Raw genomic sequence first — 17,581 nt, 5'->3', positions numbered from 1 at the left:
GCGCCTGATCACTGTTCGGACGGCAACCAGATACGCACGAAAGGCGTCGAGGCTCGTGGACTTGAAGCCAACTTCACGTACCTTAGCGTCGCGTCGTCGTATCCGCTGCGTAGCAACGAACAATCGATGGTTAAATTATTTACAAATGGCGGCGGAACAGTGGCTGAAAGCTGTGCAAGAGGCTAAAAAAACGGCGATAATTCAGGATGGTAAGCGCGAAAAATTCCTCCCGATCTTATCGTCGAGTCGCAAAGCGTTGACATGTTCTAGTAGAATAACATACCCCGAATGACATCGACGGTTTTGATATTTAACGGACACGTGTCACTTGCTAACCGTCAAATGTCAACGGGCTTTATGTCACGGTCACGTCGGCTTGTTATCGATCGAATTATAACTGTGTCGATGGAATTTAGGGAAGAGAAAGGTCCACTTCATGATGGGAGATGGGAAGGAAATGGTAGAGGAGTATCACTTGGATACTAATGTTCTGACGCGCAGAGCCTGGAGAGAAAAGGGCAAACTTGGACAGGATGTCGGGTGGGCCGTAGAGGTTGGCGATCCAGATCCCAAACCTCTCGACAATCTGGAGGTATCTGGCATCAGGGAAAGCTCCAACACGGTACGTCGAATTCTTCTCTCTTCAATCTTCACTTTTGCTTGTTTTTCCCTAGTTGTGTAAAAATATTCAACAGACATTGAATCAGGGCTCGCAATCCTGCAATTAACATCGCCGGAGTTTCTATTCATCGGATAACGGTGTAGATAATCAGAGGTTTAAATATATTGCACATATTCAAACTTACCACTTCCTACATATAATTCTGTATAAATCGGGTCTAGTTATTGGATGAAAATTTGGTGAAAAGATACAGAGAGTAAAATTGAAGGTAAATTGTACGATTGATTTATGATTTGGCTGATTTCAGCCAATCATCTCGAGGAGAATCACAAAGGTATCCCTGGAGTGGAGGATCAGGAATTTACCCTATCCAAAAGACGTGTATTCTGTTACAGCGGAGAATGATAAAACTATAACCGTCAGAACGAGTAATAAAAAGTATTTCAAAAAAATAAGTGTTCCCGACTTGGAACGAGTCGGTCTGAAGCCAGAGCAGGAAAGAATTTCTTTCACGCATCAGTTCAATACTTTGATTATCACGGTAGGGACAATAGAGTCGCAACGCCTTGAGCAATTCTTGAATATTCTGTTATTTACGTACATTGATTCTTCTTTTTTTAATCACAGTACAAAAAACCGCCTCTTCTCATCGACCTGGAGAAAACAATTTTGCAAGAAATCCTGCAATTGAAAACGAGAAAGGAAAGTGACGTGCAATGTCCAACAAGCTGATCAAATACAGCCGAGGAAAAGCAAAGAAGAAAACAAGAAAATAAATAACCGAATAATATGACATAAAAAATAAAAATGATCAATGCATTCCATGATTTTAAACTTCGTCGGTTGACAAAATGTTAGCAAAATTTCGACGTAACTGCGTTTTCCGTAAATCTGAAACTAATTAATTGGTAAGCAAAGCTTACTTGCACGAAAATTTGTTCAATCAGTATACATATTCGTAAATATTTTAAGTATTTTTCATCCCTAGGCCTGAGATCGCCTAAACGATTTAGTCTGCTTCTCGGATTAATATATTAGAGTAACTGTTTCGCGCCGCGTTTCGAACGTCAGTTAGTATTTCGTGGAACGGACAGCGCGTCGCAACAATTCAATCGATATATCGAACGTGGCTCGCGTCACAGTTCAGGCAGCTGTCGCGCGTGTGTGTGGTTGTGGCTTTTGCTGTAATTTTGTTGGCAGTGTTGTGTCTATCAGATTGGTGGTGGTGGTGTGATGAGTTTATCCTGTGAAGAAACATTGAGCCGTGATACACATACAGCCATGTCGAGATCAGTGCCGGAAAGGTGAGTAAATACTGTTCATATAAATCCCAAATTAATTAGCACTGTGCCAAATGCCAATGGCCACGATGCGTCGATGTTTACCCGAAAGAAAATGGAGGTCAATTGTGGTATTGAGGTTATGTTTTTGTGCCGATTATTCGACCTCCCTCACAGCGGCTAGGCATCAATGAAAAGACAAACGAATACCGTTCATCCTTCGCACTCGACTTCGCATCTCCGTTGGCGTACGCTAATCAGATCGTACGTGCTCTTTAATACAGTCTCAAATATATTGGCAAATATCAATCGGGAGCGTGGAGGGAAAGCTTGAGCGGCTAATGTTGGCTGCTCGTCGAGCGTCAGTCGGCCGATTTACCGGCACGCCGCTTAAATGTCGAGGAAATCGACACGAGATGGCGACACTAGGTATAAACGTTGTCATCTCGACCACGTGGTGCCAAGACGCAAATGATCGGCGGGGGGAATGCCGATTTAAAAAACGTTGATATCTATGCGTTCGCTACCCAGATACACATCTCGTAGAATATTTACAATTTTTCTAGGTGCAAAAGAAAAAATTTAGGAACAATTCTTTTGACGAAATATTCGTATTGGGATTTATTTTTGGAATAGAAAAGTACGAGACATGTAGGCTTGTTTTATTATCCTCTGCTTCAATGTGTACACTCGGTATGTCAGAGTACGCACGTTTATCACCTTCTGACGTGTTGACCCGACTAATCAATGAAAACGTGTTTTTATATATTTGTCTTTGATTAATTTTCAGGTGGTTGGAGTACAAGGCGTACGGTGATGTAATCAAGGGAACGAAAATAGTCGCATTCAAAGTCCCGCTGAAGGAGGTGAGTTTATCGTCAATCGAATTTTTCAAAAACTTTAATAATACACGTGTTACGATAGAAATGAGGGGCAAAAAAGTTTGTTCCACCGGTCATCGATAACCGCAACGAAAGCAGAGCTGTTTCAGTTGAAATGTATTTGGTGAATCGAGTGAATAGCCCTTTCTTCGTGTTCGAACAGATCGTTACACGCATGAATATAATGAACAACGAATGAATAATCGACAAATGACTATTGCCTATGGATAATACACGTGGATATGAATGAGGCCGATAGACGCATCGGATATATAAGAACGACGGCAAAGAAGGCGTCCGTCGAAGCGTCGACCGTTGAGCACTGAAAATATTGAATTATAGCGCATAACCGAAAATACTGCCGGGCCGGGGCGTCGGTCCTTTTCATCTGCGACCCCCGCCGGGCCGGCCTCGGCGCCGGATTCAACGAATCGTAAACCACGAAAAGTGCGTTAATGTTGTCACGATTCTTCCGCGTGATTTACGCGTTTCCGATGCCCCATAGTCCGCCCCTTCTCTCTCCTCTTTCCTCTTTCCTCGCCCCTTCGCCCTCCACCCTTCGCCGCGAGGCAACAGGTACCTTGCCTACCTATCCAACTACTACCTTACTACCTTACTACCTTACCACATCCCTACGCGGACCGCGGGGATGCCGCTGACCCCTGTCGTTTTACCGCGCCGCTCCTCAGATTCTACCTTATTATTCCTGCACGCCGTTTCGAAGTATTTTCATTGGGATAGATTTCAGGGCGAACGACGTGCGCATAAAGTTACAGTGATGATCAAATGAGAATCAATATCGCGTGGCGATAACGCCGTTTATTACATACTTCTGTTTCAACGAATCTTACGGCGGGATCGAAATAGCTACAGAATTTTAAAAAAGCCTCGACTAGTAAGGAAGTTTTTCCTGACAATAGTCGCGAGCAAATATCCGCGTATACCATTACACGTGCCAGCGAAAACACGAGTCTGAAAAAATTAAACGACGGCGTCAACCGCCAGGGGCCCCCCTTTCTTCCTTTTATCTGTCTTCGATTTTTTTCTCCTCTCATCCCCCTTTCGGTATTTCATTTTTACGTTCCGTCGATGCGTGTAATTTCACGCGCGAAGATATTCGACGGTCCGTCGACACCGGCGTCAACTCGGTGATTTACATCGACGTAAATCAATTTTCTTTTGCCTGCGTCCAGTAAAAGAAGCCCGTAGATAAAAGGTGGAGGCAGTTTTATTCAGTTTGAGAAACGCGCCGTTGTGCAGTGCAGTTGCAAAGCTTCATCTCCGCACGGATGCGACGCAGCGGTCGGCGAAAGAATAATTCTTTTGTTACGAGAGAGGAGATTTCGCCCGTCGAGGAGAGCCGCGGCCACGAGATACGACCGATTTAATCGTTGCCTGTCCAAAAACATCTTGGTGTTAGTTCACCAGGCGTATGTGCACGAGCCCGCGTACGGCCACCGACCAACTTTTTCGGCGGACCCTATTAACGAGGGGAAGGCTCCCCGTGGTGGCCCGAGAAACCCGGCACAACGCGCACATTTCTTCCATCTGTTCGGTCCAAGGAATAAGGAGCGACGCAGCCTCTCGGATTCGTCGCACCTTGTTTTATGTGTAAAACTTGCGACCCCGGCGCCAAAATCAATTAGCGGCCTTATTTTCCCGCTTTGGACACTTTTTTTTTTACTTATTTACTTATCGGGACTCGGAAGTTCCGGCGTATACCATTTCTTTTTTTTTTTCCTCAACTGCATTCGTAACGTGGCATTCGATATTAGTAGACGATTTACTTGGGTGCGACATGCAGTTCTGTCGATTTATGTAAGAGGAAATGGAGGAGGAAGATGAGGAAATTTGGGAAAATCGTCTTCACCCAGTACGCGAGAAAGCACCGCGGTTAGCCAGGTATACACAAAAGTTGTACATGCACGCGGGCAGGCTTACACACAATTAGTAGGCATGGAGGCGAATTTTAATGAGATGCCCGGACAGCCATTGAAGCCAAGGTGAGGTATAAAAATGGTTTATGCCCTGCGAAACTCAGCACTGAGCTCTCATCAATTAGGGCGAGAGAGTGCAGCGGGACTTGTGAGGCAAACGTACCTTATACCTTGTTTCTCTTCCCACCAACCGATTCATTAACATATTCGTTTTACTCGCCAAGCAGTCACCAAAATCACTCGTGGCGCTCGTTTTCCTTTCCGAAACCCTCAACTTCGGTATTTTCGCTCGAAATTAGTAAATCTGTCCGCGTTCTCGATCGAACTACCAATTTTATTACGATACTCGAAACGTTGATTCGGGTATAATTATCATCGTTGCACTTGACTAACAGTCAATTTGAAAGGGGTGGACACTTTTTGAAACCACGTGTCCACCTCGATGCGTTAAGAGAGTCGATAATTCGTTTGAAGATATGCTAAAATTTATTCAAAATCATACGAGGCCTGCGCACTTGGAGTCGTCGTGTACATGAAGTAATTAGAAATCACTTAAAGTCACTCGAAGTTGTAATAATTCTGTTGAATACGTCACTTGAAAAGATTTCAAGTTATATCTCAAGACTTTCGAATTTGTAGGGTCCTCCAAATTCTTCGGCTCAGTATTCCAGTCAAGGTTCAACTTGACGGTTTCGACCAATCCGAAAAAAGCTTCAGCTTATAATTGGATTCGAACTGAGACTTGAACGGTCTATTTGCTGTTTGCTAACAAAAGGAACGTAATAGCAATTTTTTGCTTTCACACCGATTCAAAGTTGTTACCAAATACCGATAATCGGTTAAAAATTAAAACGAGTCTCGAAACGATTCAGCCTCGATTTGCGGCATCGAATCGATTATTTCAATCCGAAACAACGAAGTGTTTGCTCCATCGTCGAAATGGTTACATCTCGACCCGAACCATGGTTCCATACCTCGTTTGTCAGAGTTGGCATATGATGCTTGTCCCCTTAATTTCGAGGTTCCTTTTGACTGGAGGCGAGGAGTCGAGGATCGAGTTAGTCGCGGCTAGTAAGCGAGCGGTGTTGAGTAAGCCGTCACTAGGGATAGGCTGAGGTATACGGTATACGCATAGGGGGGAGCAGCACGAGGTGTCCATGAGAAATTCCAATATTTCAATAACCGTCTCGGTGAGCGCAGCGTGAGCGCGATAGATCACCGACTCGACTCGACTCGCAGAGTCTCCTCTCCTCTCGTCTCTTTTCTTATTTACCAGAAAAAAATCGGTAGAGGATGAGGAGAGAACGGTCCCTGTGATTCGCCGCTTTCGAAAAGAGACTCTGCGCATACATCACGCTTGTTTATAACGCGGGGGGGGGTTCCCCGGTCAACAATACACCAATTTGGCCTCTCGATTGATATCAGATCCCGCAGGAGGCGGGAATCACCGGGAGGACGAAGCCGAGACACTCGCGGGCACTTTCCTCACCCTCTCTCCGAATCATCGCTGGTATGATCCTGAAGCGATCGTTATCATCTCCTGCTCCGATCGCGCTGCAGCCCTGCAAGTCTTCTTGGAGGCGCGCGTTTCGAGCTCTCTTTGATTTAGTGACGCTTCGCGGTGTGTTTTTCGGAATTTCATCCCGTTTCTCACCGGCTTCTTCTCCTTCGGACGATCCGAATTAATCGAGCTTTTCGGGTGATGGGGGTGGGGACACATCGTTGTCGCATGAGCTCTTAGTCCGAAAACCAAACCCCCCTCAGGGTTTCGGTTGCGCTCGAACCGTGCGGCGGACGGTATCCGAAAAACGGCGCTTCGAGCGAGCGAATTCCCATAAATTCCTCGAGCGTAGGCAGGTATATCATTTTGAACGTACATTCTCAGTCTTGGTCCTCAAATTTATAGATATTTCGCGTGAGCGCGGGGCCCACGTTGTCCACCAAATCTGGCGTATGTCCCTTCGGTCTGTCTCTTCTCTCTTCCCTTTTCCCATGCGACGCATGGACCGAGAAAAAGGAGCACATTAGCATAGACACAATACGCCGCGTTTCATTACAACGGCGTTTTACACATTTTCACAACTTGTCTCCTTCTCTTTCTCTCTGCGTCGGTGTGCCTGCAGCGTAAGTTCGTTTCTACGTTCTCGTTGATGCTATGTTGCAACTTGCACAAGCAGCCGCGCGGAGAACCGAAGCCATAATTCTTACAGGCGGACGAGTATAACGTTGATTGATTACAATTACTGGTCTTGAAAAACGTCGGTATTCGAATAAATATCACGATGAAAATCCCAGGGGGATGTATAGCGAGGATACGAGTCAAGAGAAACATTTATTTGTCCTGCAAAGACGACAGCGAGCACTTTCATTCATCGAGTCTACACTTCTCCAATCTTATCGATCTTCAATCAACCTGCGCCCAATTGATAGAGAAAAATCATCATTTCGGTCGTCACCTGCAAGGATTCCGCTCTCGGATTCCGATGTAACGAGTAATTCTTTCCCCCCGAGTTGGTCGAGCAGGCAGCATCGAGGAGGAGGTTGCACTGCGCGGAGGAGCAGCACGCGGTAAGATAGAACGAATATAATCCGACGATTTGTCAGGCATAACGAGGATTATGATAATAATCAATTGGTTCTTAGGATCGTGGCTCCACACGACATTTATCTTGCTCGGCTCTGGGTTTATTAGGTACCTTATACCTACCTTCCTTCCTACCCAAGAGGTTGCGGGGGGTGAGGAGGTGGGATGCAGGGCTCTTCCTCTCGCCGCGCAGGGCCACGTGGTCCTCCGCGAAGGGGGAGGACACCGGTCCCCTTACCGTCCCCCCATTAAACTCTTTTCATACCGCGATGAGATGCGGGGATACCGCCGCGTTATCTTTTACCGCGGGGGATAGACGTTATTACCGAAGTACTGTTAATCGTGAGAGTAAGTCATTATTTAGGACTTTAGGACTTAAGTAACTACGACGCGAGTCTCTCTCATTGTCGCAATAATTCTATTCCGCCGGGACGAAGGAGTTGCGGGCATATATGAATGAGCACTGGTATTACGACTCCCGTATTATATTCTCTTTGAGATATTAATGCCCGCTTTGCAAGATATTCCACCGCCGCTGCCTCCCAGCTCGATCCCTACTCCTGCTCGTCTCCAAATATACTTATATTATAAGTTGGCTCCGCAACGTGTATCTACAAGAAAAATGTCACACGCAGTTTGGCGACCAGTAGACAATAATTTTTAGAAGACAGCTAGGCTTAGAAAGTTTTAAAAATCATTCACCGCTGACGTACACCACACGAGTTAATTAAGCGATCAATTTATACCTACCCTAGTTTTTTCGCCAGAATCTACTCTTGCTCTCGAAAGTTGTTTTTACCTTTACAAATTATGCGATTCTCAAGCGCGCAAATAGCGCAATAATCAACCGGTTATTTGCTTTTTTTCAAACATGTAGAAGCGCTGCTATTCTGACATTTCCACGGGGAAAAAGGTACGTCGATCGATTTACGATCCTCTCGATCCGTAGTCGCTGAAGATTGCCACAACGGATCCGATCCTCGTTCAGGACTGCTCACGCCGGCGATGAGAGCTAAACGATTAACCGACCCACCACCACGATCATTAAAGATCAATAAACGTCACTGAAAACTCGGTTGGGGTTGGACCGAGGTTTCGAGATCACCGAGGATTTGTTATGGCGCAGGTATAATCAGAGTTTGGGGGTTGCGATGAGAGCACCGGATGCTGTACATCAGCGAATGTGTATGTTGTAACTTTCGGATTCTAGATCTACGCTGGGGATGTCGAGGGTTGATTCTTCTCGGGAATATCGTGCGGATGCGATTCTATACTTATTGTTAGCTGGGAGATAGAAACTTTGTCTATTTTCCTGGGTTTCAACGACAAAAAAGCCCGACTTCGTTATAAACCCGTTTTTCGACCTCTCAATATTCAATTTATCAATCATGAAATTTCGAAGATATAATTAGTGGAAATTATACAGACGTATTATTTCTAAATTTCGAAGAGTATCCTTGTACAGCTTTTCGGTGTTAACTGGTTTCGAGACTTTCGAATTTGCAAGAAATTATCTCACCGATATTTATTATACTTCTTACAAGGATAATGGAGTCAGATTCGCGAAACATAGTTAAATGAACGTGTCTGAATTTGCATACATTAAACCTGTGGCCAAAAAATAAATAGTTAATTAAACCGAAAACCCAGTGAGCCACGCCGGAGGTATTTGCAGAATTCTTTCAGATACGAAAATTGTTATGGTCGTTGCGTAGATAACGTTGCGATATCGAGCACGATCGTATGTTTAGTGCGGGCCATAAAACGGAACTTTTCTTGCAAACTGTTCAATTCCATTCTCTTATCTTTATTCTGTACCCCGCGGGCAGCATTATTATTGCCTGGGACAATAATCCTTAAATATATTCCATTCCTATTCGAACGATGAGAAGAACAGGTTTTTTAATGGGTATGAGAAACTTCACCTTTCTCACACTGGTACATGTATTGTATATATGAATGTATGTACACGTATTCATATATTCGGCTGTGTGGTGAATTTATGATGAGCTCAATCGCGTTGCTAAAACATCATACGAATTATTTTTCACCCGTTAGATGAAAACTTTTCTATAACGGCGATATAAATCGTGGATTTAGCAACGATACCGTCATATCACTCATAAGCGAGCCAACAATAAGCCGTAAGTCTGAATAATATTATACATATGTTTTTATTAATTAATAAAATTTAATGTACGTTATTAATCAGACGCGGGTCTATTAATCCGCGCTTCTTCTCCTCCCGCGGTGAGAAAAAGTTTTACATTACGGAACTCACACGTCGTTTCCGTTTCAAATTATTTTCCTCGACGCCCTTTCGCAATAATTTGCGAAAGAAAACCCGCGTGGGCTGCCGATTATTCGTGAAACATAGATCTAATGCACGAAAAATTCTCCAGATGGCCACACAAATCTGTACACGATACCTATTATATTTTACGCTTCCTCGACCGCCTGTCCGCTACTACAGGCTCGTCTCCTCCTCCACAGTTTGTGATTTAGGAGTCGAGATCATCATCGTCGAATTCATATTCATCGCACACTTGTCAGGCCTCACTAATAGCCGGCTAATAGTCACCTCTAGACCTCCTGCTTACACACCGCTAAACGATGCTGCTATGCTCATTGCACAAGGCATGCTAGTCGATTCTGTTCACCGTTTTAGACTTTCGATTCCTGCCTCATTCCACGCTTCTCGTCCTTCGAGCACGGTACACCATACGTACGATTCGAACTGAAGATAATCCTAAAACTTGCTGGGATAAATTTATCCTTCATATTTCCGAAAGTGAATTGTACTGAAATTGGAATACATGTGATCAACGATTTATACCGTAACGTAAAATGTCTTTGGAGAACAGACCCGAGTACCGAGTGTTGAATCAAGTTTAAAATCGCGTCAATTCAAACACGAGAAATTTTCAACACGTACACAAATCACTTTTAACAGCACGCTGCCTTCTTCTTCGAGGGATTGAAGGTCCCTGCTTCCGGGCAAATACAATTAGTGGAGCACATGTCTTTTCTGCCTAGCCGAGGCATCAAAACGCGAGAAGGTCTCCGGACACCCATGAAGTCCTGGTCTGCAGGGGCGATGGGCCCGGTGTAGGTACGTGGGGCCCGACGAGGCGAAGAGACGGAACACGAGGCCCACGGGGCCAGTCTAAACTTTTCGTTTAATTACACGAATCGGTCGATAAATCAAACTGGCGCGGATGTTTGAGGTCACATCGAACGACCCCGACGCTTGCTTCGATAATTATACCTTTAAGGTTCGAAGTCTTTCGAGACGACGGCTGCGAACGCTTGCGACGTACACAAAGCTCGATTCGGACCTACTCTGACAGTGAGTACCTTCGTACTTTCTGTGACATCTGCTGTCCCTTCGGGTTCGCGAGCTTCGCGGCTCACTAAGTGTAACGGTGCGTTATGTCCGTCTGTCCGTTCCTACAGCTACGTAAATCAACCGGCTGCTCCTCGGCTATTGCGGATGAGGCAAACAGTTCTCGCGAAGGCAGTTCGACCGCCTGTCTTTAATTACCCGTGTGTAATCGGGCAATTAATTTCACTATTTTTAAACCGCGGTTTACGCCCTTAAGTTATATCGTCGTCCAGTCGTATCTTCGAATCTACCGCGTGCAGTTCGCGAAGTTCTTCAGCTGAGGTCGAGCTGTAAAGTAGACGCGAAAAATTTGGAATCCCGGAACTTGGCAACGGCTATCATGGTCGCAAAATCGCGCTTTGGTAAGAACGTAGGGAAAAATAGTAGAAAATACTGTGAAAGGGGAGAGGAGAGATGGACGGAAAAACGTGAAACGAAGGGAAAACGAAAAAACGCAACGTCGCTGAGGCGAGGCGGGAACGAGGAAGGTCGGTGTAACCGAGAACTTTGCTTGATAGAGATCTGAACGCGCGGCCCGGGAGACGGGGGTTGAAATACAGATATCACCCACGTCGAGAGGTGATCCATCCTTCCTCAGGGCCGACTGTCCGTCGAGTGGCGTCCTCGCATTAATATTCCTTTCGTGCAGAAATAATCCTGAAGCGCCGCCTCCCGAACTCAGGATGCGGACCCCACGGTACAATCCATGCGTACATTTCCCACCCGCAGAGTTGCAATGCAACGAATATATACCGATATCCATACTTAGGCTATGAGAAGAAATGGCTTGACTTGACATTCAAGTGTCGAGTCGAAAATTTGGCCGTGATTTTTGTCTCATGACCAATTGCGTTCCTTCCGCAATCGATGAGAGGTACGATAGTCAAGCGACGCAAGATATCGTGACTTCGCTCACCAATTTTGGAAAACTATCGAGAGCTTTTCCCAGTCGACGATCCGGGACACGGACGCCCGAAGGAAAGTACTCCCCACGGAGGGACATCGGCGTGTTGGACAGAGGCAGGCTTGGGAAGATTCCCGGGTCCAGAGGAGGTGGAGGTGCGAGTGAGAGATAGAGAGAGAGAAAGAGAGAGAGAAAGAGAGATAGAAAGAGAAAGAGGATGAGAAAGAGAAAAGGAAGGAAAGGGAGGGTGGAGCGCGGCGTGCATTCCAGGGTTATCATAACGGAATTAATCAGACAGGTTGCCGGGAGGAGCGTTCGGGCTTGTACCTTGTTCACCGAACTGCTAGCGATGCCTGCGGAGAAGAGAAGAAACGAGAAGAGACGAGGCTTTCCTCGAGAGGAAGAGGCGACGCCGATCCAGAATCTATGCGCAACTGGACGCGGTCTGCTCCGTATTTCTTCCGGTCGTTAAGGCGAAGACAGGCACCGTGTGTTAGCCTTGACAATTATTACTGTCTGTTCTTATGGGATTGGAGAAAAAGTCGCTGTCCGGATTTTTCTTGAAACTGTTCAACTTTGTCGATCATTGTAACCGCAGACCATGATGACCAAGCTGAAATTGATTTCAGAAAGTCCAAGGACCCGTTCGTATCCACAATTTGTTTCGTTTGTAATCCAAAGAGGTGAAGTTTTCTCAGAAGCCGACCAACAACGCGGCTGCGGAGTCTCTATTTTCCCCATCTGTCAACTGGGCATTGTTCCCTTAATACCGGATCTTGTGACTATGAAGAGCAAAGCGCGTCGTTCCCGGATTCCCCCCTTTTTCATCGCTGACGGTGTCGCTGCAGCCTGGCTGCCACTTCGACGTCCATAGGGCCGCAGGGACCGTCACCGGCCCCATAGTTTACGCTCTTCGGTTGTTTACGGTTAACTAATATACCTATACCTTCAGAAATTAATGCAGTGCCCAGCTGCAGGGCGCATTGTGGAGCTCGCTACCTTCGAGGCGCTAATCCGTCCGACAAACACTCGATTTCACCACTTATATTCACCTTCGACGAGATTATTCCTCTGCAGCTCGGATCAGAGGAGAGGAGAGGAATGGAGCGGAGGGAACGTCGCACCGTCGCGGTCGGTGGTTCACAGACGAAATTTATATCTATACTATACGCGTCTTATTACGAAATACGTGGGATCGACGACAAAACATGCATTACCAAACTCGCGTCGTTGTCTATTCGGCTCCTGTCATCTCTCCTTTGGAATTGAAGAGACTCACCCTCCGCTTGACGAAAAAATCGTCTTTCAAAGTCGCCCGATATGATTGCCAATTTTTAAAACTTCTTTGGTCAAACTAAAGTTTACTGTCACGATTCAGAGTATCTTTCCGAAAAATATTGATGAAAGTGCCGCTGTAACTCAATGATGGACATTTCAGTCCTGAAAGTGAATTGAAACTTGTGGAACAACCTCAACATCAAAATTCATCAAGATTCATGGGTATAAATATATATTTCATTTGTCATAAAATAGTTAGGACAGAAATCTGGAACATTGGATCTTAGGAGTATGGTAGGTATACGTAGTTGTAATAAGGGACTCGAAATCTGATGCAATTGAGCCGTAATGAACATGCGCCTTTTGTATTCAATACGTAGGTCATACGTGACATTTTCTCGTTTTGTATATTGTGGAAGTCTTTTACGAGAAGAGGATACACACGGATTGAAAATGACAGAGTGAAAGAGAGAGAGAGAGAGAGAGACAGCTGAAAGTCGTACGCCACGCACGTCACTTGCAATCAAGAGATGATTTAAGCATCGTTTAATATCAGTTTAGCATCGGGGGGGCGTAAATGTCGCGGCCCATTCACAAATTTCATTATCTGAGGCTTTATTGTTTGTGTTCTCCGACGGTTTATTTATTTATTTTTTTATCCACCATTTTTTTTTTTTTTTTTTATCTTCATTTTTCACTTCTTACACCCATCGTCCGGCGGTCGTCCCGCTAGTCTACTTCCCTTTATAGCCCATCTCTTGATATGCGGCTTGACTGTATCGTAATTCACATCAATAAGAGGATGATAAACATCCGCCGAATTCTTTACTACTACGACGGTTTGTTCCTCCTGCGATATACTGTTCGTGAAAGGTGTATTCATTTTTTTTTTGTTTTCTCCTTCATTCTTCAACCAAGATTTTTATCAGCTAATACAACGTTAAAAAAAAATCTGAGTATACATATATATGTAGAATTCGAGGACACGGACAGTTCTCTATTACGAAAACGTTGACGAGACTTAAACGGCGCGATGTCGTCGTCGTCGTGGGACTCCGCCTATTCGTCGCGCATCTAGCAGGCTTGCCGCAAGAGCCAACGGGGGAGGGAGAGGGGGGGGGGGGGGGGGGGCAAAAAAACACAAAAGATAGAGGTTTGGCGCTTATAGTTACACGGTGCGCTTTCATCCTTTGCCTTATTTCGGTATTTAAGTAGGCTGCGGGCCTCTTCTTCTCCCTCTTTGTCATCTTCCTCTCCGCGTGCACTAACGGCACGTCATGGTTAACGCATGCATCGGGGAGATAAGTTGCGGCAAAGGAGCGAGCTTGTCTCGCATAGCAAGCCGCCGTCCCGGCGTCGTTGTCCCGCCCTCGCGTTTTCAGAGTTATTGTTTTTCCATGAATCGGGGGCGGGTCGACGCTGTTTTTCTCTCTTTCACACGCCGATTAGCAATGGTAAGTGTTTGCTTAGCGCCCCTCAGCTGGGGAGGTGTTTTCCTCTTCTCGTCGGCCACTTCTTCCTTCCCCCTTCCCCCTTCTCCGTCAGCATCCCCCGATGCTGTTCTACCTATAGCCGTCCATCCACCCGAGGATCCCGCAACGCTTCGTTCGTTCGTTTGTTCGTTCGTTCTTCTCTCACGGGTCGAACTTTCGAAATCGTTATTTATGCCCAACTTGGCGCACAACTTCGATGACTTTGTGAAATATCACCCCGATTCCTAACTCTTAAACTGGGATGAGATCTTATCCCGCTCCTGCCACTTCCACCCCTGTACTGTCCTCCTTTTCTCCTGGGTTCGTTCGACTCTGGATGCCTGGCGCCTCCGACTCCGCCTGCACCTTAGCCATTCCTACTCCATCAAGTATCCCGATTCTCGGTGGCTGGATGATCCCGCGCGACTGATTGTGCCAATTTTACCAATCCCCGTCCTCCTTCGAACGGAACGAAACTCTATACTGCTCAGCTGTATTCCCTCTCACACTGAGGTCCTTCCTTTTCCTCTTCTTCGATACTCCATGCAAGACGCCATAAAGTAAACTTATGAGACAGATCATTGTCCGGCGTGCATGGAATGCTCAGGCATCTATTGAAAAAGAATCTAGTAAAAGTCAGTTGATATTTTTTCAAACGTAATATAGGGGTTTGTATACCGTTTTTCTTCACCTCTCCCAGTTACGGGGGTGGATTTTTTCTTATATTTACCGCCGACGAATGGATTTACATTCCGGACACCGCGTGACGTCCACCTGGCGTCGGTAGTTTCGACGAGCTCTGCTGCAGCCCATGCGCCTGTATGAAAAGTAAAAGTATACAGGCTCCTTCTTTTTCGTCTTTGACTTTTGTCTTTAATTAGAACCAATTATGGTAGCAGTTTTCACGACGAGTGCTTCCGAGTGGCCCTGAACTCCCGATGGTAGAATAGAGGAATTTCTTCCCTTCCTCCTTATCCCCCTCCTTCCGATTTTTGATAGTTTTCCATATTTGTTTACATTATTTTAATTTAATTCGTAGACTCTTCTTATTTTTGACTTACGGTCATCAAAGGTCAGATTTATCCGAAACATTAGACGTACAATTAAGCTGACTTTCTCCCATTACGTCCTGACTCACTCTGCCTGGCCTCACCTCGCCTCTTCTCTCCTCTTTCTCTATACTACCTTTCGTCCTTCGCCTCTTATACGTCCCTTTCTTTTTCACTCTCAAGTATTTTCCTCCTTTCTCTGCACCAGCCTTGTGTGCAGCTGTACGGAATCTGAAAATAATTTTTCCTTGAGATACGATTATACACATCCTACTTAAGCTCATGTGTAGATAAAAATAATTTTTAATTTGTGAATCTGTTGTGGATAATAGGTAGGCAGGTATATTAACATCCATTTTACAGCCAGTATTACTGGGAATATTGTCTTCCGTAATCTTGACGTTCCCATGCCAACGAGTTTCAGAAAATCAACATCCATGACATTTCCATAAAATCGTCAACCGTGACTACATCAGAAATAGAAACTCAATTTCTAATCCCGTGACAAGTGCCTGCCTAACGTTGTCGGAACAACCATGTCACTCACAATCGACGACAGGACAGGTACTATAAAAACCTGGTTACACGGGTTCAACGTTTAGTAAATTATTCGTCGTTAACAAAGTGTGCCTCGTGAAGCGGTGAATGATATTATTCCACCAAACGTATTTCGTTGGAACAAGCAAATGCTACAATTTGTTTAATTTAAGCATCATCCTTACTGGCCATTTACCGATTACCGATTTCATGTAGAACAGTTGAAGTTGGAAAGACCGAGAATTATTCGGACCATGGACGATACAATCAGTCCAGTTACCCCAAAGAATCTTCATCACCAATCACCATCTTACTGACATCATTTCTTTTTACTCACGTAATTTCGTTTGGTGCATCGATGCCAACTGACATTTCAGCCTCAGGTTCGCCCTCCAATGAACAGAAAATCTATCAGTTTTCCGGGTGTGACAGATGCATCGGTATCGTCGTCGTCTAATGCGGTACCTTGCCATCTGCCGTACGGCATGATGAGTACCTACACAGTGCCTGGCTGCACATACGATGTCCGGGTATTGGGCATCATACATGGGTCCGCTGTTATGAGCGTTGCGTTACGATCCCTCGCGGTGTTGTTAGGATTGAGGACACTTTTGTCTGGTACTTTAGTGTCGGCATTGGTCGTACGTTTTCGTCGCATCAGATACACGAAGGACGAACTCGGAAAAGTGACTCTCTCTTCTCCCGGTGTATCTTGGATAGATGAAACTGCCAGCAGCAGCAGCTCTCGGTCCCTCCAACCTCTCATATTGTCTTTCCCGGAACCCATGGGACAGATCCTTGGTCACCCCGCAGTTGGGGAAACAGAACACTGGAGATCAGACCATGGCGCTCCGCGGTAGCAGACTCTTATCCGGGGGACCATCGTGTTTCGCCGGTCTCATTTTGCACTGGTTCGTTAGACTATCGAGCCTCACCATCTGTCCCCGATCCTTCCTCCCTCGCCTCGAGTTCGCCGTAAGTCGCGCGAGCAGTCGTAGCAGAGTTTCTCGGCTCAGGAATCTTGCTGTTTGTCATGCAAGAATTCAACGGTCCCACTGTTCTATTAGGTGGTCTCAATTGGTCGGGCTTCATCTCTTCCTTTCCACTTTCAGAATTCAAGTCGAACAAGCGAACGCCTGTATATTCCAAGAGCTAGACCTCTCACTGTACTATTAATGTTCAATTCATTCAAAACTTCGAGTCATTTTTGACGCAATTTTATTTAGGAAATCGCTGCCACACCCCCTGGCGATGATCACTGCTACCTTTATCGTACCTTCCGAAGCTGCATCCTACGCGTTACGTTCATGCAGTGCATGTTTGTCGCTGCACGCATATTGTGGTCACCGGTTTTGATGGCTTCGATGGTCCGACGATGGGGTCTTCCGCATTTTATGCCCTTGGCACATAAATTACCTTGAAAGGCGAACGATCGGGCGAGAGTTCACCTTCTCCCTGGTTCCCCCATCGCTTTTCTCCCCGGCAACGTTTTTTTTTTCCTCTTCCATTTCATTGAGGCCGCAGCGCACCTCCTTTCTCCGATTGTCAGAACGGTGTTTATACCGTCACGAAATCTAGTCTCGACGAATGCATTCGAGCGTGCGTCGAAAAATTGCAGTCAAATTTATTGTACCCTTCGTCGAATCGAACGC

At 45.7% G+C, this 17,581-nt stretch overlaps 2 protein-coding genes across 2 annotated transcripts in view; both read left to right on the top strand.

Moving 5' to 3' along the window:
- The first annotated feature begins 145 nt into the window (after positions 1-145).
- LOC124185582 (protein DPCD) lies at positions 146-1,354 on the top strand. The gene is made up of 4 exons (XM_046576457.1): positions 146-209; positions 417-622; positions 930-1,163; positions 1,250-1,354. The coding sequence occupies exons 1-4, from the start codon at positions 146-148 to the stop codon at positions 1,352-1,354; spliced, it is 609 nt and encodes a 202-aa protein (XP_046432413.1).
- Positions 1,355-1,360: 6 nt separating this feature from the next.
- Positions 1,361-17,581, top strand: part of LOC124185716 (histidine-rich glycoprotein-like) — a 48,434-nt gene continuing 32,213 nt past the window's right edge. Inside the window, exons 1-2 of the mRNA XM_046576751.1 lie at positions 1,361-1,926; positions 2,693-2,768. Of these exons, the coding sequence (XP_046432707.1) occupies positions 1,856-1,926; positions 2,693-2,768 (147 nt within the window). The 5' untranslated portion in view covers positions 1,361-1,855. The remainder of the gene's footprint in view (positions 1,927-2,692; positions 2,769-17,581) is intronic.

The sequence above is a fragment of the Neodiprion fabricii genome, chromosome 6, assembly GCF_021155785.1.
Source record: "Neodiprion fabricii isolate iyNeoFabr1 chromosome 6, iyNeoFabr1.1, whole genome shotgun sequence".
Classification (NCBI taxonomy): Eukaryota; Metazoa; Arthropoda; class Insecta; order Hymenoptera; family Diprionidae; genus Neodiprion; species Neodiprion fabricii.
This window is presented reverse-complemented; position numbering and strand designations above follow the sequence as displayed.

Coding starts and splice junctions, on each gene's coding strand:
- LOC124185582 (XM_046576457.1), top strand. CDS start 146: ATGGCGGCGGAACAGTGGCTGAAAGCTGTGCAAGAGGCTAAAAAAACG. Junction 210..416: donor AACGGCGATAATTCAGGATG/GTAAGCGCGAAA, acceptor GATGGAATTTAG/GGAAGAGAAAGGTCCACTTC. Junction 1,164..1,249: donor TCAATACTTTGATTATCACG/GTAGGGACAATA, acceptor TTTTAATCACAG/TACAAAAAACCGCCTCTTCT.